Below are 23,058 nucleotides of genomic sequence, written 5' to 3' on the forward strand. Positions count from 1 at the left end.
GGCCGCCCCCGGGCCGCGCGCCACTTCCGACGCAGCGCTCGCTTGGAGCTTCCGGGGCGCGCCGCGGCGTCCGCTGGCGGAGGCGGCGGCGGCGGCGGCGGCCTGGGATTCGGGCGGGATGGAGGAGGCCGCCATCGGAGATGCCGAACTCAACTGGTCCCGCCTCAGCGTGTCGGCCGAGGCGCTGGAGTCGGAACTGGAGGCGCGCGCGGAGGAGCGGCGGGGCTCGCGGGAGGCGCTGCTGCGCCTGCTGCTGCCCTACAACCGGCTGACGTCGCTGCCGCGGGCGCTGGGCAGCGGCTTCCCGCACCTCCAGCTCCTGGACGTCAGCGGGAACGCGCTCACGGCGCTGGGGCCCGAGCTGCTGACGCTGAGCGGCCTGCGCACGCTGCTGGCCAGGAACAACCGGCTCGGCGGCCCGGGCTCGCTGCCCAAGGGCCTGGCCCAGTCGCCGCTCTGCCGCAGCCTCCAGGTGCTCAACCTCAGCGGCAACTGCTTCCAGGAGGTGCCCCCCTCGCTGCTGGAGCTGCGAGCGCTGCAGACCCTCAGCCTGGGCGGCAACCAGCTGCAGAGCATCCCCGCCGAGATCGAGAACTTGCAGAGGTGAGAGGCTGCGGGCCGGGGTGGGGTGGGGTGGGGCGGGGGGGGGGTGGAGAGCAGGGCGGTGGCCGGAGCTCCGTGGCACCAAAGGACTGCACGACCATCGCCAGTGGTTAGCGTAATAACTAAGGTGGAGTGGATCATGGCGTTTGCATTGGGTTTGGCCTGCGCAGATTTTCGAAGCAGTTTCGCTGCATTCTTTTTGTCGTCGTGTCGTCGTCCCCCACCCCCACCCCCCCCACACACACCCCACAGTGAGCTCTGAAATTCATGGTGTAGATCAGGCTGGCCTCGAACTCACAGAGATCTACCTGCCTCTACCCCCCCCCCCCCCCAAGTTCTGAGATTAAAGGTGTGCGCCTCGAAATCCGGCTTCGCCTTATTCCTTGAGTCTAGAGAAGCGAAGTGGACACCCATTAGCGGAGGTGGTCCATTTCTTACTGGAAAGCCTTCCATGGCTTTCCTTGCCTTTGCATCAAAGTGGGCCCTTTAACGTGACGTAGGAGGTGCTCTGACCTACTCCCTTGTTTTTCTATTTCCAGCTCCCTCTTCTCTCCTGCGTTACTCGGACTACCATTTGTGGAGTTAATGAGCTTTTGCACTTCCCCCACCGTGTAGAAAAGGCAGCGTGTCACTCGCTAAATATGGATCGGATTGGGTGGGCACAAAGCCTCTTCACAGGGAACTTATTCACACTTCAAAATCTTATCTTAGGAGTCGGGTCTGTGATTTCCCCCTCCCCCTCTTTTTTCTTGGTTTTTCGAGACAGAGTTTCACTGTGTAGCCCTGGCTGTCCTGGAACTCACTCTCGACCAGGCTGGCCTCGAACTCAGAGATCTCCCTGCCTCTGCCAGCGATTAAAACATGCGCCGACACCACTTAGCTTGTGACCCCTTTCTTTACTGTTCCCTGGACAATTAACAGCCAAACGACTTTCTCTCTGTCTCGCTCACACCATTGTATTTATTTTATTGACTGTAATTTCTTCCTTACAGGGATTGTCTATCTCACCTAGTAGGTTATTCAACAATATAGAATTATGTAATGAGAAGCTACAGAAAAGGTATTGAAAGTTCCCTAGGGTGCCCTTCAGGGGAGTTGGAAGTAAAACATCAACAACGAAGAATCTTACATTTGTTAATTTGTTAAATATTTTCAGCTCCTTTATTGGATAAGTCAGGATAAAAGAATGTGGAGCAGGAAAGAACCTTTGAGTTAACAGGGAAAACATTGACCTGGGAATAAAAATTAACATCTCAGCCTTAGGCAGGCCACCCACTGTGTCCCTTAATTTGCTCCTTGATAGATGTTTACAGAGTGCTTGATGTGTCCATTTCTTAGGTTCTGGGGAGATTTGGTAAGCATGAATCTAAGCCCGCGTGGATCTAACAAATTATATTGGCAAAGGGTAAAGATGCTAAAGATTTATAGATTTCCTTATTAAATTACAGTGCATAGAAATAAATCCTGGGATGTGAGAGCACCTTGAGACAGAATAACAGGATTTGACCTAGTTTGGTCCTGGAGTAGGTGCTGTTTGAGTCAGGCTTTGAAAGGAAGTAACAGTGAAGATTACTGAGTGTGAGCCATCGGGATCAATCCAAGTAAATGTGCATGTGAAAGCCAGAAGCAAGGAGGAGAGCAATTGCCAACTGCTGAACGATGAGCATCGTACTCGAAAGGGACAGATAAAAACTGGGGCCACTCGGGCTGCATTACAGCTTGAAGGCTTCCCTGAGTGTGAGTTGCATTCTGAGTGCACACATGTCTTGTCCCTGTGGAGTGGGGAGAGGCTGAAGAGATGAGGGAATTTTGAGGCTGCTGAGGAGGTCATTGTGGTAGAACAGAAATGATGGTAGTCTACAACAGGAGTCCTAGGGAAAGATAGGGTGTAGGGCAGTTAAGGAGAGACTTATGTTAATTTGACAGGCTTTAGTTGTGATATTATGTAATTCAGGCTTTTCATTTCAATTCCAGCCTATTAAGAGGAACCCAGGGAGAGTGTTATCTCCACATGGAAAAAAGAAGTAGGCAAAATTCCATGTATGGAAAACTTCAGACTATGCAGTGCAGTGGGTGGGCCCTGTCATAGGCGCTCCAACATTCTCTGTGAGTCTAAGATGAGGTTCTCTGTTTTCAGAGGAAGAAACAAAGGCTCAGAGAGGCGAAGTCTCAAGATCACAAACCTGTGAAGTAGTGGAACTGGGTTTGACTCCTGAGGTCTCTGATACCAAATCCATAGGTTTCCCACAGTGGCTGGCTAGCCAGCCCTGAGTCTCTAGCTTCCGTTGTGTTGGCATATGTGATCCAGAGGACTGGCTCAGGTCACTCACACCTGGTTGACCTGATCTTCTGGCCTGCCAGCTGCTACTCAAGGTGGTCAGTTAGTCATTATGACTTGATAAATTGTGGGATTTTTGTTGTTCAGTCTTGTGCTCTATTTCTCTACTGATAGGAATCAGCAGCGGTTTAGAGAATGAATTCTAGTTGGATGTGGGCCAAAGGGTCATGCAGAATTGTTCTCCCACAGAAAGAAAGAAGCAGCTTTGACCATGACCTAGTTCAGTTCCTTCTTTTCACGGATGAGGAAGCTGAGATTTCATGGGAATGAGTTGCTTGGAGCAAAATCCTGGCCACAGTGAGAGCTCGGTGGTTCAGTTCTCAGGACGGCTAATTATTCTGAAAGGCTGCGAAATGGAGCGGTGGTGTTACAGTCCCTTGAACCTGCGGGAGCTCTTGATGTTCCTCAGATCTGTCAGTTCTCTCCGTGGTAAACCTGGTGTGTCCTGTGTGCTGTGGTGTGCAGCCCTGCTCCTCTCCTCCCTTCTGGTGCTGAGGGGAGACCACATGACCCTCCGCATGCTAGGCAAGAGCCGCTTCTTGAGCCAAGTCGAATATTTTGGCACATGAAGAAGATTCTGTCCTTTTAAAGAACAGTTAAGAAGAACAATTATTTAAAATTACACAGAGCATATGGTCCACAAAAACTCGCCCTTTCCAGGGCGAGTAACAGGAAGTAAGTATTCCAGGAAGGAGTAACAAGATCTTGGCTTACGTGCCATCGGCCTCTCAGGTTTTCCTGGGTCTTAAATGTGTCTTCATTCTGCTTCTTGGTTCCTCCCTTAGTGACAAAATTTTGAAACTTAAAAAAAGTTTCTGTAAGATGACTTTAAAAAACAAGTAAATGGGTGCTGGGAGTCTTGTTTATTTATTTTATGACTGACTTCATTCCCCTGGAATGTATCAGGCCATTATATGAATACAGATTCTGTTCGTTAAAGATAGCTTCTTCAGAAAACAAGTGTAAGGTTTTGGCGTTGGGTAGGCGGGCTTGTTGTCGTTTACAGTGCTGAAAGGGTGGGAGTGGTTCACACTCGACGACGATGGTCCTTCTAGTGAACTTGGGTTCCATTCCTCTCGAGCTTGAGTTCTTACTCCTTGAGCACCAAACAGTACATGGTTTGTGTGGCATCCTGGGTGCTGTTTGGAGACTGAAGCTGAGCCAAGGGAGTTGCGTGGGTCCCTTTCCCATCCTCTTTTTTAGTGACCTTTTCTTGGTGTCTGTTTAATGTGGTTTTCAAAGATAAAGATATGAGGATTGTGACAGAAGAAAAGCTAAAAATAGCCCCTGGAATGTTAAAGCTAGTCTACAGTGGTTATCCTAGGAATGAGGTGACTCACCAAGTAGGAAATGTGCTAAAATTGAAGCAAAACACTTGCCCCGGTTAAAACCTTACACTGAATTTGTGCGTGTCAGATTCCCTGTGCTGATTTCCTTTAATTTCATACCATGTATTTTGATGATAGACACACACACACATACACACACACACACACACACACACACACACACACACACACACACACCCACACCCTAGGTTCAATACTACCTACCCACCCAATTTCAAGTTTCTCTCTCTTTTTGTTTTGTTTTTTGATGGTTTTGTTTTTCTTTTAAACCCACCAAGTTCCCTGTTCATGTTACCCTGCTACTCTTGGTTGTGGGGCCTGTCCTGGAGTGTGGTTGACCTACTGGGGGTTACACCATTAAAGAAAACTGACCCTTTCCCTCCCAGCAGCCATCAAATGTCTTAAGTAATTCCTCAGCTACCAGTGGGTGTGGTGATATTTTATTTGTATGTTAATAAATAAAGTTTGCCTGGAGATCAGAGGACATAGCCAGCCATAAACAAAAGTCAGGCAGTGGTAGCACACGCCCTTAATCCGATCACATGGCAGGCAGCTGTCTCTGTCATTTTTGGAAGTTGCTTACAATGCTCTTCCTGTTTACTTAGGTAATATTGTATCTTTCTGAGGTCTTTGATGTAGTTGAAGACTAGAGAGTTACAATTTTCCTTGGTTATAATAAAAGATAAATTAGATATGAAACGTTAGACTCACAAATATAGGATAGATAAAATATTTTCTTTAATTTTACAAAATACAAATAGACTAGATATTATAACTGTAATTCTTGCTGGATAACTTTTTTGTTATATGTAATTTTAATAGGTTAAAGTTAAAACCTTCCTGTTGTTTAGACAGAAAAGGGGAAGTGATAGGGGAATGTCTTTCTGTACGCTGTGATTATGTGTTGCTTTGATTGGTTGATAAATAAAGCCGTTTGGCCTATGGCAAGGCAGCTTAGAGGCAGATGGGAAATTCAAAAGGAGAGACAGGAGGAAGGCTGGAAGAGACGCCAGCGAGCCGCCCAAGGAGCAACATGTAATGGGACACAGGTAAAGCCACGGAACATGTGGTGATACATAGATGAATAGTTATGGGCTAATTTAAGATATAAGAGCTAGCTAGCAAAAGGCTTGAGCCATGGCCATGCAGTTATAATTAATATAAGCCTCTGTGTGTTTATTTGGGGGATGTGAGTAGGAGAGATTTGCCCCTATTGCTGGCAGGCCGGAAAACTCCAGCTACAGGTGGGACTTTGTATCCGCATCCTCCACTCCATGCTGGGATTTGCATGCTGCCACAATTGCTGTGAGTTAGTATTTGCAACAGTCCTCTTGTGTCTAGAAAATACTGCTTCCTTGAAGTTATCCACCACTTCCGGCACTTAGAGCCTTTCCACCCCCCTTAAAGATCCCTGAGCCTTGGGGCTGTGGATGTGAAATGGATGTCCCATTTAGGGCTGAGCACTCCTCAGTCTCTGATTCTCTGCATGTTGACCAGTTGTGGGTCTCTTATTATTAGTTGCCGTCTACTTCAAGAAGAAGCGTCTCTGATGATGATTGAGAGATGCACTTTTCTGTGTATAGCAGTAAGTCATAAAGAGTCGTTATAATTGCTCTGTCCATTTAATAGAGTAATAATAGTTGGTTCTGCCCTAGGGCCTATGACATACCTAACCACGGGTTTTTTTGCCCCATTAACAACCAGATATGGGTTCCATTTTATAGTAAAGGCCTTCCAGCCAGTCAGAAAATGGTTGGCTGCTCCTGTAACGTTCATGCCACTACTGCACCAGTGGGCACGTCTCCCCAGGCCAGTTACTGTAGCTTGCAGGGGTCACAGCTGGGTGAGGTTGATGATTACTTTTCTCCTCTGGTATCGAACATAACACCTTCCAGCCAGCCAGTAGAGATGAAGCTCTGAGGTCAGTACCCATTTGATTTCTGCATGTTTTATGGTTCAGATATGTACTGTCCTCAGCAATATGGTCTTACCGTCAAGATCTGGAGGACAGTCAAAAGCAATGACAATAGCCTGTAATATTTAGGGGTCTCTAAGACGCCATTGACCACAACTCAAAAAGAAGAAAACCATTCATGAGCACCTATTTCACAGTATGTTCTAGTTGGGGTATTCTGCTAGCTAGTTTTATGTCAACTTGATACAAGCTAGAATCATTTGGGAAGAGTGAATCTCAATTGAGAGAATACCCCCACAAGATTGCATTTTCTTAATTGATGATTGATGTAGGAAGGCCCAGCTCCCTGAGTAATGCTACTCCTGGGATAGTAGTCCTGGGTGCTACAAGAAAGCAGACTAAATTGGGTTCTTTGCTGTTTCTACTATTCCATAGCATTATTTTAATAAATGTTTGAATACCAGCCTACTGAAAAGAAAGAGACCAGGTGGTGGTGCATGCCTTTAATCCCAGCACTCAGAAGGCAGAGGCAGGTAGATCTCTGAGTTCAAGGCCAGCTTGGTCTACAGATGATTTCTAAGACAGCCAGGGCTACACAGAAAAACCCTGTCTTAAAAAGCCTAAAGAAAAGAAGGAAAGGAAGAAAAAGAAAAGAAAAGAGAAAGCAGGTGGAGCCAGCCATGAAGAGCACGCCAGTGAGCAGCATCCCTCCATGGCTCTGCTTCAGTTCTTGTCTCCAAGTTCTTGCCCTGACTTGCTCAGTGATGGACTGTTACTTCTCTAAGTTACTTTTGATTATGTTTATTACAGCCATAGACACCCTACTTAAGATGGAAATTGGTGCCAGGCTCATGGGTATTGCTGTGACAGACCTGACTTTGGTTTTTGGAGAATTGTGGAAGGACTTTGGGACTTTGAACTAGAAAACCCGTTGAATATTCAGGGCTTAGTGAGCTGTTGTAGGAACTAAGAAGGTAAACCTGAGAGCAGTGCAGACAATAGAGGCCTGGCTTGGGAAGAGGGAAGTTGGAGAGTCCCTTAAAAACTGCGTCAGGGCTGTTGGATGTTTTGAGTTGAAGGCCACTAAAGTGAAGCGTTTGCTGTGTTGGGACACTCAGTGCTGGTCAGCTGGAGTGTGAAATGAGTGACTAGGAAGAGATCATCTTCCTACGGTGTCACTGTGTGATGGTCCCCCTCCCTTTCTGTGGCTACTTTTGTATCTACTTGTTGAAGGTGATAGCATTTGAAGATCTATGACAACACAGGGATGTGACTTCAAGAAGCCGGGCTGTTTTTTGTTTTGTTTTGTTTTGTTTTTTTGTTTTGCTTTTAATGTATGAATCTCGTTGTGTGTGTTTCTCTTTGTTTTCTAACTCTGTACATTTCTTTTTCACTTCAATTCAGTTTTTCTTTAACCAGCCATACAATATGGAGCTAATATATATCTCTAATTATATTTAGTATATCTTTATTTTACTGAAGAAGTGAAAAGCATTTCCTATATATAACTGGCTAAAGGGACAGTAGGCACTGGGGTGCCCAGTGTGTTTTTCCAGTGAGTCATTCACCCTGAACAGAGAAAAGATACCCATTTCACTATCCCTAATAATTGAAAAGATGATAAACCATTCAGGGACAAACTCAGGATTGGTATATTAGTATTCAAAAGAAAAGGAAGGAAGGAAGGAAGGAAGGAAGGAAGGAAGGAAGGAAGGAAGGAAGGGAGAGAGAGAGAAAGAAGGAAGAAAGAAAGAAAAATTCATTCCATAAGTTTGTTGCATTGTTTTCCTGTTTTCTGTGTATGTCAACATGGGAAGTTGTTCTAATGGAAGAGGTCAAGGCTGACAGATGTAAAAGCTTTTATATATATTATATATATAATTTATTTACTTTTATGTGCATTGGTGTTTTGCCTACATGTATGTCTTTGTGAAGGTGTCGGGTCCCCGGAACTAGAGTTATAGACAGTCGTGAGCTGTTCTGTGGGTGTTGTCAATTGAACCCAGGTCCTCTAGAAGAGCAGCCAGTGCTCTTAACTGCTGAGCCGTCTCTTCAGCCCCCAAGAACTTTTAAACACTACAATTGGCTTTAAATTCAGCAGTTGCCTTTCTAACTACAGAAAAGCATGTTTGGAACAGTTGTTTCCTTAGAAGCTTAATTCTCATAAACCATTGAAAGATTGAAACTTTGGAGATTATATGAGTTTGAAAGTGAGAAATAATTCTGACAGTGTAAGTTTTGTATTCTGATCGTGACCTGATTAGTGATATCTGAGTTGCAAAAGAGAATTGATGAGTACATCATTTCAGAATCATGGGCCTGGTTATGAATTTCAGATCCTTCTCTGGCAAAGTCATAGTAGCCGCTGGTGGATGGCATCTATTCTGTGTGCATCAGTCCCCAGCCTACATGTAATCGCCAGAGACAGCCACCTCCTAATGACACCACTTAAGGATTAGGGTTTCAAACCTGAGAAGACAACATTCAGTTCCTAACACTGCCCTAAATAAATAGGACATATTTACCCTTGCCCTGGAGCATGTTGCCATTTCACTGTTGAATCCTGTATTAAAAACTTGCAAGTTTGGTAAACTTTTCTCCCCAAGTGTTCTTGTTAAAATAATTACTCTTCTAGGATAGTTTTGTTGTCTGAACTCCGAACACTGTTTTGTTGTTGTGTTTTGTTTTGAGACATAGTCTCACTATGTAGCCCTGGCTACCTGGGACTCACAGAGGTCTGCCTGCTGCTGCCCCGGTATGCTGGATTAAAGGCGTGCGCCTCTGTGCTCTGCTCAGTACTCTGTTCTTTTCCAGTAGCTCTGCCATTGAAAAGTCGGGTTTTCTGAGAATCGGAGCATTCACTTAAGCCATACTTGGTAGACTCAAAGCCCCTGCCTAGGACTTTGTCCTTCATCAATACTTAGACATTTACTGCTAGAAAAGTTGAGCCTTCGCACCAAAGTGGTTCTTTGTTTAGGTGGTTGGGTTGTTGTAGAATTTTCTCTACAGAGCAATCTTAGGAAGGAAAACTGTAAACACTACAGAATACCTATCTGCTTGACTTTTCCAAGCATTACAATATGTCTAGAGAGAAATGCAAGCTTGAAAAGCTTTAAATAATCAGAATAGGGAAGAGTATACCATTGATACAGTTAAAAGACAACTTTGGATTCAGGTTAACTGTTAGAATCATCACATAGCAAATGAAGGCGAGCTATAAAAAGCAGATGGAATTTAATAGATGGGAGCGATTATACCTCAGAAAATATCTGATGGATGGCTACCAGTAAAGGACTTGAAGTGTTTCCTAACTCAGAGAAGGAATGGAAGAAACTTTTCAGTGGAACCGTTAAGGGGAGTTTTGAAATGGACATTTATGAAAAACACAATTAAAATTCTTGGGAATAGTATACAGTAGCCTCCCAAATCTATTCATGATTTTCTTTACTGGCTTCCAGTTACAATCAACTGTGGCCCAGAAATATTACATGCAGAATTCTAGAAATAAACATTTCATAATTTTTAAGTTGCAGCTCATTCTGAGTATCATGATGAAATCTCAAATTGCCCCATCCAAAACCTGAATGGGCCTTTGAAGGTAATACCCAGTCCCTGATTCCCGCCTTGCTCTCTGCAGCCTGGTCCACCTTATCTACCTTACCCACTCTGTATGCCTTCCTGCCTGGTAATTACTTAGTAGCTGCCTTGATGATGGTTTTTGCTTCACTGGAACAAAATTCCTGACACAAGCAGCTTGATAAAGAACTGACTCACAGTTGCAGATAGTGTCAGCTCAGTTCACAGTGGAATGTGTGGCAGAGGTTGGCTATTACATGGTAAATGGCAAGAACCAGGGGAGGAGTCTAGCCTTCGGAGGTCTGCCACTAGTGACCCACTTCCATCAGCTAGGCCCTACCTGGCTCCCAAAGTTTCCAGAACCGCTAGAATTGCAGCACCAGCTGGGAACCAAGCATTCACAGTGTGAACACGTAGTAGGAGCCACTACAGATGACCATAGGACTGCTAGAGAGAAGGAAACAGGTCAGCCACCAAGGAACAGCAGTCATAGTGACTGAGAGGTACTGAGGCCAGATGTGGAAGGAGATTGGAGGATGTCTGCCAGCAAATAGAAGTAGCATATATGCTCAGAACAGTAGGGGAAATGAATGAAAGAAAGAAAAACTGCCAGTGAGAAAAGGCAGGACTGAAGAAGGGAGACAGTATCCTGAGATAGACCATTGTAGAACCTACACCCTAACATAGCAGCAATCAAGTTGTTCCCTGTTTGTACATGAGAGGACTTAAAAACACTAGTAAGTTAAAAGTGAAAAGATATTCCGGTGGTAGTATTATTTCTCAACTGAATTACACTGGGTTCCAGTCATACACACTCATCCAGCTAATTGTGATTCTTCTAAATTAAGTGAGATGATACAACTAGCTTTCATGTAAAACCCATCCACCAGACTGGAGAGATGGCTCCATTTAGAGTGTCTTGGAAAGGTTGGAGTTAGATTCTCATCACCCAGGTCATGTGGCTCAGAACTGCCTGTAACTCCAGCTCCAGGGGATCCAGTGACTTCTGACTTCTCTGAGAATTACATAAATAAACACATAAATATTAAAACCCACCCACCATACCTAGGATAAAATCCAGAGTCCTTGTGAGGCTTTGTGATCCGACCTTCCCAGATTACCTGTTGACTACCAAGCTCTGAGCACCTCATTTCCACCTCAGTCTGGTCTGCCCACACCAGCTGTGCCACAGCTTCGCCTTGCATTGACCACCTTCCATCCGGGGCTCATAGCAGCTCACTCACGTCTGCTCACACTTCAGAATCTCTTAAGGGAAAGCTTTCCTGGCCACCCATATAGTCGTCTCCCATTATGACCTGATTGACTCCATTTTTCCTTGGAGTATTATCTGCCCTAAGAGACTTGCCTCATCCAAAACTCAACCGATTGACAGTGTAGTCCCTGAAATAGTGCCTGGCACGTGGTAGGTGTTCATATTTGTTGACTGGGTATTTTATGTGCTCTATAATTCTATGCCATCTTTAATAAGCATCCAGTAACTGGCCCTGATTTTTATGCCAAGAAGTGGTAGAATTGAATGAAATAAACGCTAACAGCTACAACAAAAGCTGGAAGCAGTATTGATAATCGGGGAGTGGATTTCAAAGCAAGATGGATTTAAAGGAACAGAGAAATGCTTCGTATGAATTAAGTAACACTTTAACAGGAGGTTTGAGGAGTCAGAATCCTGGGTGTTTGTGCCGGGTAGCTTTTGTGTATTGGGAGCAGAAGTGACAGACCTGAAGGGAACATGGCCATGGTTCTGTGGGAGACTAGCATCCAGTAAGAAGGCAGAGGACAGAACTTACGCTGTGAATTGCTCCTCTACAAAGTCAGCGTGAATTCTTGTAATACATGTAAAACAAGCAAAAGGAGGTCACAGAGGAGCAAAGCTATGCAGAACACATACTTAACAGCCAAGCTGTTAAGACCACAAAGTTGTGGAAATTGTCTAACCCGTCAGAAAATGGGCAAATGGTACAAACAGGAGCTGCTCTGAGGATATGTGAATGACCAGAAACGCAGAAAGACATACTAAACTTCACTAATTATAAAACTGCAGCTCTGTGGGTAGAAAGTGCAGAATAGTACCTTTTTCACACCATCAAATCATTTTCAGAAAATCAAAGTGTGGCAAGGGGGTCTGGTTTGAGGTGGAGATGGGATCGCCAAAGACGACTGATGAGCAGGCGGATCTGCGTGCTCTGGGCTCAGTGGAGGAAGACTCAGTCCACTCTGGCTTCTCCACACACATGCATATTTGCACACACATACATGCAAAAAATGAAATGCCCTCCAGATAATTCCTAGTTTGGATAACAGTGTGGTAGCCGCTTTAGAGCTGTTGTTTTGTTATTTACTTGTTTTATTTGAAAGTCTTTGAAAGAATGATAGTTCTGAGCAGAATAGCAAAACCAATAGTAGTAGTGGGAAAGTTCCAGATACATTGTGTGTGTGCATTCTGTTTATTTTTATGACTATTGTAAGCGCTGACTACCTCCTCCCTGCAAAAACCCATTGGAGCCTTTCTGTAGTCACCAGAGAATGGTATTACATCTAAGAGGCTATTTTTTTAAGTAAACAGGGTCACCTAGAACGTTTAACTTCATGCTAATGGTTGGTTTTACATAATTTTCTCGGATTGCCTCTGAAGAATGTACTTGTTTTATTAAGAGCAAAGAAAAAAACATAGAAAGTTCGTATATGGTTTTCTGCCCTTTTTGGGGGGTGGGCAGGACGATTGGTTTTCCCGTTGCCTATTAGTGCTTACATGAAACACAAACATGTCAGCACGGAATCTCAGGCTGCCTGAATCTGGCGTCTCCAGCCTTGTCTGGGTTCGTCAGGAAAAAGTCTCTTTTATTAACAGGTGTACCTGTTGAGTCTTTAAAGCCCCTCCTCTACCTGGAAATGTTCTCTTTTTTTCTCTGTCTAAGGGCTAAGTTCATAGCTCTGCTGGATTCGCAATACTCTGGGGAAGCTTTTCCAACGAGAACTGCTGCGACCCTTCCTAGTCTTTGTCAGTCAGTGCCTCTTGCTTTGCTAGTTTAATCATACAGTGTCTTGTCTGGCAAGATTAGGTATAAGCTCCCTGGGGATTGCAGTCTCTTTCTGGAGACTGCCTAGCATAGTATTTCTCAACCTGTGGGTTGCTACCCCTTTAATCAAATGACCCTTTCACAGAGGTAGTGTAAGACCAATTGCATATCAGATATTTACATTACGATTGATAATAGCAAAATTACAATAATGACTTATCAATGAAAATAATTTATGGTTGGGGGTCACCAAAACATAAGGTACTGTCTTAAGGGGCCGCAGCATTAGGAAGGTTGAGAACCACTGGCTAGCTTATAGCAATCCTGAGTAAGACATTTGGTGAATGAGTAGATGAAATGTGTCCATTTTAGTAGAGACAGTGAAGTATCTTGACCAACTTGTATTTATTTACTTTTTAAAAATTTGCTTTTGCAGTTTAGAATGTTTATACCTTGGAGGAAACTTCATTAAAGAAATCCCACCAGAATTAGCAAATCTACCTTCTCTGAATTACTTGGTGTTATGTGACAACAAAATCCAAAGTGTGCCTCCTCAGCTTTCACAGTAAGTAGTCTCGGCTTATAGACGCAGGCTTCTGTGGTTAGCAGTCATGATCAAGACTGTGGAGCTGAGTAATTTTTAATTTTACTTTTAAGTGTTCTGGTTTATTTTAAGTGTATTTGCTCAGCTTGGTGTGTGTGTGTGTGTGTGTGTGTGTGTGTGTGTGTGTGTGTGTGTGTGTGTGTGTGTAGGTACAGGTATGCATACTTGTGTAGAGACCAGAGAATGACCTGGATGCCATTCGTTTCCTTCGAGGTGGGGGTCTGTTAGTGGCCTGGAGTTCACCAGTTAGGCGAGACTTGTTGGCCAGAAGGCCCCCAGGAACCTACCTCTGGGATACAAGTATGCACCACACCTGACAGTTTTTGCTGGTGTTTTCACATTGATGCTGGGCATTGAACTCAGGTCCTTACTCAAGGCAGAGGCTTTACTGACTGACCCAGCCCCTCAGCTTTCTTGTTTTTTTTTTTAAAAAGAGAGTAGTAATTTGGCATAGCTTTTCCTTGGAAAAGCAATGGAATTTGGCAATGTGTATTTGATGTTAAGCATAGTCTTTTGTTTTCCTCTTTTACCTGTAAAATCTTTTTTAGGTTTGTAAGTGATAAAATATGCCCTCAAGTGTCTTTAAATCGATCATTTATCTCAGCTAGGACATCAGAATACTTTGTAAATGTTTTAAGTACTCTTAAGATCCCAGAGAGGGAAAGTCTGTGATAGCATTTACAAAACTGTATTCTGAGCTGGTTTAGATAGTTTTGCCTTCATTAACCTCAGTCCTAATTGTTCCTTCATATGGAAGCTCAGACCCTGTGTATGCACACATAGCTGCGTTTGTTTCCATACACAAGTGTATATGAACATAACTTCTTATATTTTTGGTTGTGAGCCTAGCCTTTAACGGCTGAGCCATCTCTCCAGCCCGAACATAACTTCTTAAGCGGCTTTACTTACTGGTTGCCTTCGGCTTCTGTGTTGTGTTGGATCCAGGTTGCATTCACTTCGTTCCCTCAGCCTCCACAATAACTTGCTGACATATCTGCCTCGAGAGATCCTCAACCTCATTCATCTGGAAGAATTGAGTTTGCGAGGAAATCCATTGGTTGTTCGCTTTGTTAGAGATTTAACATATGACCCTCCAACTCTTCTGGAATTAGCTGCAAGGACCATTAAGATCCGAAGTATTTCTTACACTCCCTACGATCTTCCTGGGAATCTTCTTAGATACTTGGGTTCAGCCAGCAATTGCCCAAACCCAAAGTGTGGTGGTAAGTGAATCTCGTGTTGGTCTCTTCCCTCATTTAGCTGTTTTTAAACTTTGATGTTGGGTTGTTTAAATTAGCTAAAGCTTCTTTCACACAAAAGCAGTTACTTGGAAATAAGACATTTTAACCCCTGAGCCTCCTTCCTTAAAAATTATTTTCATACTAAAGTTGGCTTCAAATACAAGGAAAATACCCAGAAAATCTCATCCTGTCTTAGAACATTCTGTTGGAAGCAAGATGGCAAAATAAAAGGAAACATAAAGAGCATAAATGGTTCTAATTTCTTCAAAGAGTTTTGAAATGTTTGGCCGTCTTTCATGTTTATTTGAAGGTTCACTATTCATTGTATGAGATATAGTTAGGGTATGCTTAAAGATGTGTGTGAGCAGACTGAGTGTGTGCCCGTTTCTGGATTTACAAAAGAGTTTGCTGGGCGGTGGTGGCGCACGCCTTTAATCTCAGCACTCAGGAGGTGGAGGCAGGAGGATCTCTGTGAGTTCGAGGCCAGCCTGGGCTACAAAGTGAGTTCCAGGAAAGGCACAAAACTACACAGAGAAACCCTGTCTCGAAAAACCAAAAAAAAAAGAACTTGATATTCTTTAAATCCATGGTTCAAGATTTGCATTTAGGACATTTGGAGACAAATACTACTTTTAAATAAGTCCATTTTTAATGAGTATAGAAAGGAACTAGTGTGAGGATGAGTGTAAATACCTAGAGAATGTTGCATAATGTTATCAAAGCTAGGTAAGATACTTCCCAGAAAGTGTCATCTTAAGATTATTTTATAGGTAAAAGAGGAAAACAAAAGTTACATTTCTCAAAGATTGTTGCAAGATTGAAAAAGACTGGATTTAAAAAGAAAAGCAGCCGGGCGGTAGTGGTGCACGCCTTTAATCCCGGTACTCAGGAGGCAGAGGCAGGCAGTTCTCTGTGAGTTCGAGGCCAGCCTGGTCTACAGAGTGAGTTCCAGGAAAGGCTCCAAAACTACACAGAGAAACCTTGTCTCGAAAAACAAATAAAAATAAAAATAAATAAATAAATGAAAGAATAAGAAAAACATTCTCTGAGCTGGTTTGGCCACCTCTGCTCAGAAGCAAGGGTTGCTGTCTTGGTGGGCCTCTGTCGTGAAGTGGCTTTGGCAGTGGCAGGGGACTCTTGAAACTGGGGTATGAAGACTTGTAAGAGGCAGCAGTCATATCATTGCTTCCTGTGAAATCCAGTGTGCCCAGAATCCGTCCTTCTAGAAATGGGCCGCTAAAGTACTCTCTTCTCTTCACTGGGTTTGTATGGACTTCTTTAGTATTCTAAAGAGCTGTTTATCTTAGGAATGCCTTAAAAATTACAAGTTTAAATTTTCAGATAACATGGATAAATCAATAAAATAAAAATCAATCATTTTACATGCTTTCCTACCACCACCACCCCAGGTTCCTTATTGAAATGTAAGTTAAAAACCATCTCATTTATGAGACATTTTCTCTTTGTATAGTTTGAGAGCTTAGAGATGACTAGTATTACAGGAAGTTAACGTAGTTATGAGGATTTATTATAAGCCTATTGAATGCATCTACTTTCTAAGTTGTTCAGAGTAGTAAACCATAAAGGGTTAGGGGAAATCCAGGCTTGGTGGCACATGTCTTTATCCGGTACTCAGAAGGCACAGGCAAGTGGAGCTCTGTGAGCTGGAGACCATCCTGGTCTACACAGAGAGTTCCAGGCCAGCCAAGGCTACACAGTAAGATCCTGCCTTTAAATAGTCAATAGATAAGTAAAAAGGTTATCGAGGGGATCTTATCGCTGGGGAGTTTTCCTTTCATTAGACCACATCACTTTGTTTTGGTCCATTGTGTGATAGAGAGTAATTGGGAAACTTAGGTCTGAAGTTTGAGATTTCTCTTTATAGAGACAGTGGGCACAGATCTTCATAGTTGGTTATACGGCAGCCATAGGGATGGACTGGGGTGTGTAAGGTATCGCTAAAGGACCAGCTAGAGTCTGGAGACGGTAACCTTTGCTTTCCTCTCAGCTCTGGCTGTAGCCCTGCTTCACTGAAGGAGCATAGTTCAGGAGCACTGAATTAAGAACCAAGGAAGGGAATTACCAGTGTGAGTCTACCAAAGTGTATTTGATTTTGTATGCGCTGACTGAGATCATCAGCTTAATCCCAGATTTAGAGCCTGCATAAATGTAAGATGACATTTTGTCTCCGTCAGTTTTGCTCTCCCAGTGGTGCATGCACATGTGTTAATCCTAAACGCTTGGGAGACGTGGAGGCAGAAGGAGTGGGAGGTCAAGCTTCTCCAGAAGGCTAGGAAGGGCTGGTCTGTTCTCTTCTGGTTTGTTTCTAGTTAGGAAAAACTGTGGCGCTTTGCTTCTGCTGACTCCTTATCTTCTTCTTCTTTCTAGGTGTCTACTTTGACTGCTGCGTCAGACAGATTAAGTTTGTGGACTTCTGTGGGAAGTACCGCCTCCCGCTGATGCACTACTTGTGTTCTCCAGAATGCTCTTCCCCCTGTAGCTCTGCGTCACACAGCTCCACATCCCAGAGTGAGTCCGACTCAGAAGATGAAGCCAGTGTTGCTGCACACAGGATGCAGAAAGTTCTTCTGGGCTGAGCGGCAGTGGGTCTGGAGAGATACTAAACACTACGCAAAGATACTTAAAAAGAAAATGGAGCTTGAAGTTGATTGGAAACCTTAATGTTTTCATCTTGAATGTCCGTGTAGGAGTTGCAGTGATGTAAAAGGTTTTGCATTCCATCTATCTGTTCAACAAGATTGAGTCCAGTTCCACGTTTAGATTCTTTGAGTGTAATTTATTCTGAATGGCAGTTCACAATTGAGTTCAGCTGGTTGGTCACAATTTTCACTGAAGTCTTTGATGAAACACTAGCAGAATGGTACACCCTGAAGAGCAGTCATCATCAGCCTGGAGTGGTGGCACTTGGGGCAGTTGGGTTGACTAAGTAAGACTTGATGACAGTTGTACTTCCAGAGTTGTCCTGGTTTGTGCTGAACACTCTGCCATGAGTAGACTGGGCCTTCCCCTGTGTCACCCCTGACTTGAGCCTTTCTGACCAACTAACTGGTACAGTAAGGACTGTCACTTTCCAGTGGACTGTCTAAACTTTAGCTCTTGTTTGGTGTGATTGTTACTAACCTTATGCAGTCTAGCTGGGATGTGTTACAGTGCCTTAATCCTAGCAAGGATGTGGAAGCTTATTCTAGAAATGACTTCAGAGCAGCCTACAGCCTGACACTATGCAAACAAAACACTTGGAACTTGCTTTCTCAGACTAAACCCTATAGATTGTCCCTGAGTCCTGCAGGCCTGGGACTCGGGATGTAGAATGGGCTGGCCGGGAACTTCGAGATCCACTTGCCTCCACCTCCTGGTGCCGGCATTAAGGTATTCGCAACCACCTCCTTCCATGGCTTATCTTAACTTCATTTTGTTAACTGTAGTGATCTTGTGTAAGTAAGGCTACAGTCAGGATCCATCTATTCGCCAAAAGATAGAATCATCGTTCTTGACAGAAAAATCTAGACGACAAGTAATCTGAGAAAAGCTGCTTTATAATAATGGACTAAATGAGGAAAAGTTGGACATGGTTGTGCACACCTCCACACCAGCACTTGGGAGGTAGAGGCAGAAGGTCAGGAGTTCAAAGTTAGCCTAGGTGCCATAGTGAAGTTGAGGCCAGCCTGGGCTATATACATGAAAACTTGTCTCATAGTGGGGGTGGGTTAGGGTGGGGTGGATTTTAACTGTCAAATGTGTCGCCTTTGCTTGTTGTATACTAAACCAAAACTTTCTCCGCATTTGAAAGACAAACTACAACTAGATAGCATGACCGTTGAAGGGAGTCAGAAGTAGAGCTCATTATGTTCATCCACAATAGACTAGTTCACAGAGTTGGGATAACCATTGAACATGGAGGAAGAAGTATTAAGAAAACAGAAAAGAAAACACTAATAAAAGGTTGCATCCTTAAGGTGTAGGAGAATTGTAGTAACACAAATTATTGTCATTGGAAATTAACAAATTTTACTAACTAGTTGATTATGCAATAAAAGCTAATATTAAAACTAAATTGACATTAGAAAATCTTTAACTCTCACTACTGATGATTAAGTAAGCAACCTGTAATAGCGTGAAGGCTGGTTGGTAAGTGCTAAAGGTGGTTTCAGATTGCATTTGGGTGTCTGGTGATCTCTTAAAGAGTGCTTTGTTAGAGGCCAACTGTGTGCTGAGAATGTTCGCATGTTAGGTTTCCTGTATATATCATTTTTATTTTAGTAGATTATTTTAGTAAACTATATTAGTAGGTTATAGGGTAATTCAGGGTTTGTGTGTGTGTGTGTTACGTCATGGAACACGAGAGTTTCATGGCTGCAGTTGTGAAACGCTGCTATAGGGAGTCCCCTTACCTTTCCCTCGGAATAGTGTAGTAAGATTATTTTTTCTTTTTTGATGTAGAAATTTTCGTCCTGTGTTTTTAGAAGTGATGTTTCTACTGCTAACATAATTGTATAATAGAAGTTACAAAGTTTATATTTTACCTAGTGAGCAACTGTAAGCTGTAGACTGCGAGATTAGGAAAGGCACAGATGCCTGGGCCGTACCCAAGTGTCAAACTGTAAATGCTTTGTAAACTGTAAATTAGATAACTTTAGTTAAATAACATAGAATGTTTTCATGGAAAACATTCAAATTGATGGGACCACATTCTTCTGGTTTAAATACTTGTAATAATCATCTTGACCTAAGTATTAGCTTGAGTAGCCCTTTAGGAATTACTTGTTGTAAATAGCCTTGTAAATAGAGCATCTAACCATACATATCCTTTCCAGCCTTCTAGAAAGAAGGTATACTGTTTCGTCTTTCATAAATGTAAATATTCCAGCCTGTGGCATATAGATGTATCCTATGGTGTTCTTTCAACAAAGTGTTTATTGTGGGTTTTTTATGTGTATAGTTAAACTCTGTGAACAGTATACCAGATCAGTGTGCAGGTGTCTTTTTGGCAGGGGTAGGGATTATAGGGATAGCCCCCAGGGCCTTGTGCATCCTGAGCAAGCTGCAGTCCAAGCATAGCATGTATAGCTTTTAATGAAATCTTTTGTAGCTGTTTGACCCTTTTTGTTTTTCCCTTTTTACTCATCTTTGGCCTTATCCTTTACTGCCAGTGATTGCTAAAAATTTTTCTTCTTTCTTTTTCATACTTTTCCTTTTTTAAAAAACCAATTATAGACATTCACTTGGTGAGATAGGAATTGGCCATCTAGAAATATGATCATCTTCTGAAGTCAGCAGATTGTATTTTAAGCGGTAGTCTGTCTCGCTAGTTATAAGCTCCGTGTATATCCAGCTAATGAACTCTTAGAGTTTCAGAATCAGCAAGAACTAATTTTCATAATACAGCTGTTTTGTTTTCTAAGACAGGGCCTGGCTGTGTAGCCTAGGCTAGCCTTGAACTCACTATGTAGCCCAGTCTGGCCTGCTTGTAATGCTCTTGCCTCAGCTTCCCAGCTGCTGGGATCACAAGTGTAAACCATGATCCCAGCTCAGTATTTTACATGGAAATGTGCCAAAGGTGCCTCTTGGCCTAAAAATCTCCATGTTAAAATTTTGTTGCCAATATTAAAAATAAACATACATTGTAAGTTGACTTCAAATACGAGATATTTGGGGGTGATACAAATAAAAATAAAAGGCAACCTCAATAGTGCAACACGGTACTGCAGCCACTGCAGTTCTAACAGACACTGGAAATACTGGGTTTAGATGAATACTCAAGAAGAGGCTCTTTGCTAGAATGTAAAATCTTGAAAAGCAGCAAAGGATAGGAAAGAGAAGTCATAGGTACCAGGGAAATCCCTGAGCCAGTAAAGCCCTCTAGAGTAATAAGGAATTGTTTTAAAATTGACTTGCAAAGTGGCCTTCTGCTGCCATCGAAAAACCTTATCACCAAGTTTATTACTGTTATTGTTATTATTCTATCAGTCCCTGCTGCTGGAGGCTGTTCCATTTGCTCCCAGTAAAGCAGAGCCAGCAAGCTGTAGGCTTGTTTTCAGCCTTGCTTTTCCCAGAGTTGGAAAGTATTTCTTCATTGGTCTGGTTTATAATACAGCAGGTAGCCTTGGTGAATGTTTACCTTTTTGGGGTGTGTTGGGGGGGTTGTTTTTTGTTTTTTTTAGTGCAAATCAAGTACTTAGTAGTGGCTATTTACATAAAAACCATGTGAGTTTCCATGTAAGTGCTTGTAGATACAACTTTACTAGTAAAAGTATAAATGTAAAATTATTTAGCTGCATTTAGTTTTGAAGTGCCTAATTTTTACCTAAATGACTTGCCTTTCATCTAAAAGTAGAGATTTTATTATAACTATTGCTCTCCATTTAGTCCAAAATACTGAGTTTTTGAGTGAGACTAGGCATGTAACCCCAGTGAAGGGTACTGTGTAGGCTTTAGGCAGTGTGACATGTAGCACATAGTTCTGTTCTGTTGCTTAGAAAAGTGTTTGGTTAGCCTTCACTGTCTGTATATTAAGCACTTAATGTTATATAACATTAGTTCAGTAGCATGCAGTTTGATATTTTCATCATAGTGTGATCTTTTTGGTAGTATAGTGGGTAGCAATATCCTTTGTGGTCTGAAAGTAAGTGCCTTAAGTCTTCCATTTAACCCAAACCATGGGAAAGAACGTATATTATATGGTAAATTGTCGGTGATGGCTGTGTGATCTTCTGCATTGACTTGAAGAGAAAAACTGATCCTGAGGGATTCCTTTGCCCACAATAGGGCCCACTGTGTGTGTAGGGCGTCTGGGGAGGAAATCTTAATCATACTGTGCCAGGAGATCAGAGCCCTCTGGAACCAAGGATCAAGCACCACCACCACCACCCTGCCCCCAGTAGAAAGGTGTACCTTTTATATAGTATTTTATTTAAATGTATATGCTCCCACAAAGGACAGCAGAAGTTCCACTGCTGTCATATTTATATCATCTTAGGAAAATAATGTCACTGAGGTTTAGCATGTTTTATCACCAGTTTTCATATAGGCTGAAGTGGGGATAGTTTAATATGTCAAAGTGCCACCATTCTTACTACATTTTTCTTGATCGATATTTACTAAGGATTGGATTCAGAAGCATTCCACTAACTCAAAGTTGAACACGTAGAAGGTGGTTTTGATGGGTGCTGCTAGGCTTTTATTTAGCATCAGTCAGCCTCAGTCATTGGTATACTATTCAGTCTCATGTGTATCATGTATGTATAAAATCTAGTAGCTTAGTGAAGGTTATTAACATGCAGAGAACTGTCTGCATTCACTAGAACATACTTTATTCTTTTGACCATGAATACATTGAATAAAGTTGTATTATTCAAAACTTAAGCTGGGGAAAGAAACTAGGAGGAGGTTGGCATTGCTGTTATTGGAACCATAACTAGTTTTTGTGTACAGGGATGGTTGAGGCCCTGTTCTCACAGTTCACGTGCTCAGCACTGGTGTTCCTGAGAAACAGTGTTGACCCAGTAGTCACTTTCTCACAGTCATAGCAGACTTAATGTTGAGGTTTGTTGCATTTTGAGCCCACTTGGTGTTTGTTAGAAACAGAACATAATGGGAAAGACTTTCTGCATAACCATCCTTAGCTTTTCATAAAGTTGGGGGCTTCAAATACCAACAAAAGATGCTGAAAAGATGTTACTTTGGTCAAATTATTATGTATATTCTGACTTCTTTAATTTTCAGTACCTAAAGTCTCGTGTATTAGAAATACATGTATAAGTATATACATAATTAAAATGTAACTCAGAAATATGAATTAATAATGGAGTTTGTTTTCTGGAAAAGATAGTCCTGTTGTATCAAATTTATGTTACCTTATAATGGCTAATATTCTAAAAAGAATGTTTAAACTATTTAAATTCTTGTGCCTCCTCCTCCAAAGGACATGAAAAAATATCTTAGATTAACTTTATATACCTTCTTCATGAATTTTGCCTTAAACATTGTGCCTCATTTTATTAAATTGTGTTATTAGACTCCAATTCTGGTTTTTGTGACAGCATTTTATTCTAAACAAACATTTATTTTAAAGAAAACGTTATAATGCCTGTATTTGGTGTATCACTGCTTATTTGTTCATTGAATTTATTGAATACACAACTCCAAAAATTAAGTGTGTATTAGCATTTATTGTGTGTGCTGGATACAAGAGAAAATAGAGTTAGAGCCTGTTCCTCTATGAGAGTTGCTTCTTCCCATCCCAGCCTGTGGGTACAGTCTCTAACCATCTTGCCACCAAGGTCAGTCTCCATTTGTTTATTCCAGAATCCAACACTGATACAGTCTGAACTTTAGGGTCCCACATTTCATAATGTCCTTTTTTTGTTTGTTTGT

General features: G+C 42.5%; 1 protein-coding gene across 1 annotated transcript; it reads left to right on the forward strand.

Annotated features, from left to right (window-relative positions):
* Positions 1 to 25: 25 nt before the first annotated feature.
* On the forward strand, positions 26 to 22,837 carry Lrrc58 (leucine rich repeat containing 58). Its single transcript, XM_052740667.1, has 4 exons — positions 26 to 603; positions 13,256 to 13,384; positions 14,369 to 14,646; positions 17,053 to 22,837. The coding sequence occupies exons 1-4, from the start codon at positions 119 to 121 to the stop codon at positions 17,259 to 17,261; spliced, it is 1,101 nt and encodes a 366-aa protein (XP_052596627.1). The 5' UTR covers positions 26 to 118; the 3' UTR covers positions 17,262 to 22,837.
* Positions 22,838 to 23,058: the final 221 nt, after the last annotated feature.

Source organism: Peromyscus californicus, unplaced genomic scaffold (assembly GCF_007827085.1).
Source record: "Peromyscus californicus insignis strain IS unplaced genomic scaffold, ASM782708v3 Scaffold_16__1_contigs__length_79575227, whole genome shotgun sequence".
NCBI classification, from domain to species: domain Eukaryota; kingdom Metazoa; phylum Chordata; class Mammalia; order Rodentia; family Cricetidae; genus Peromyscus; species Peromyscus californicus.

Excerpts from the sequence above, each read along its gene's own strand:
- Lrrc58 (XM_052740667.1), top strand. The coding sequence starts at position 119 with ATGGAGGAGGCCGCCATCGGAGATGCCGAACTCAACTGGTCCCGCCTC. Across the intron at positions 604-13,255 it reads GAGATCGAGAACTTGCAGAG|TTTAGAATGTTTATACCTTG; the intron begins GTGAGAGGCTGC and ends TTGCTTTTGCAG. Across the intron at positions 14,647-17,052 it reads CCCAAACCCAAAGTGTGGTG|GTGTCTACTTTGACTGCTGC; the intron begins GTAAGTGAATCT and ends TCTTCTTTCTAG.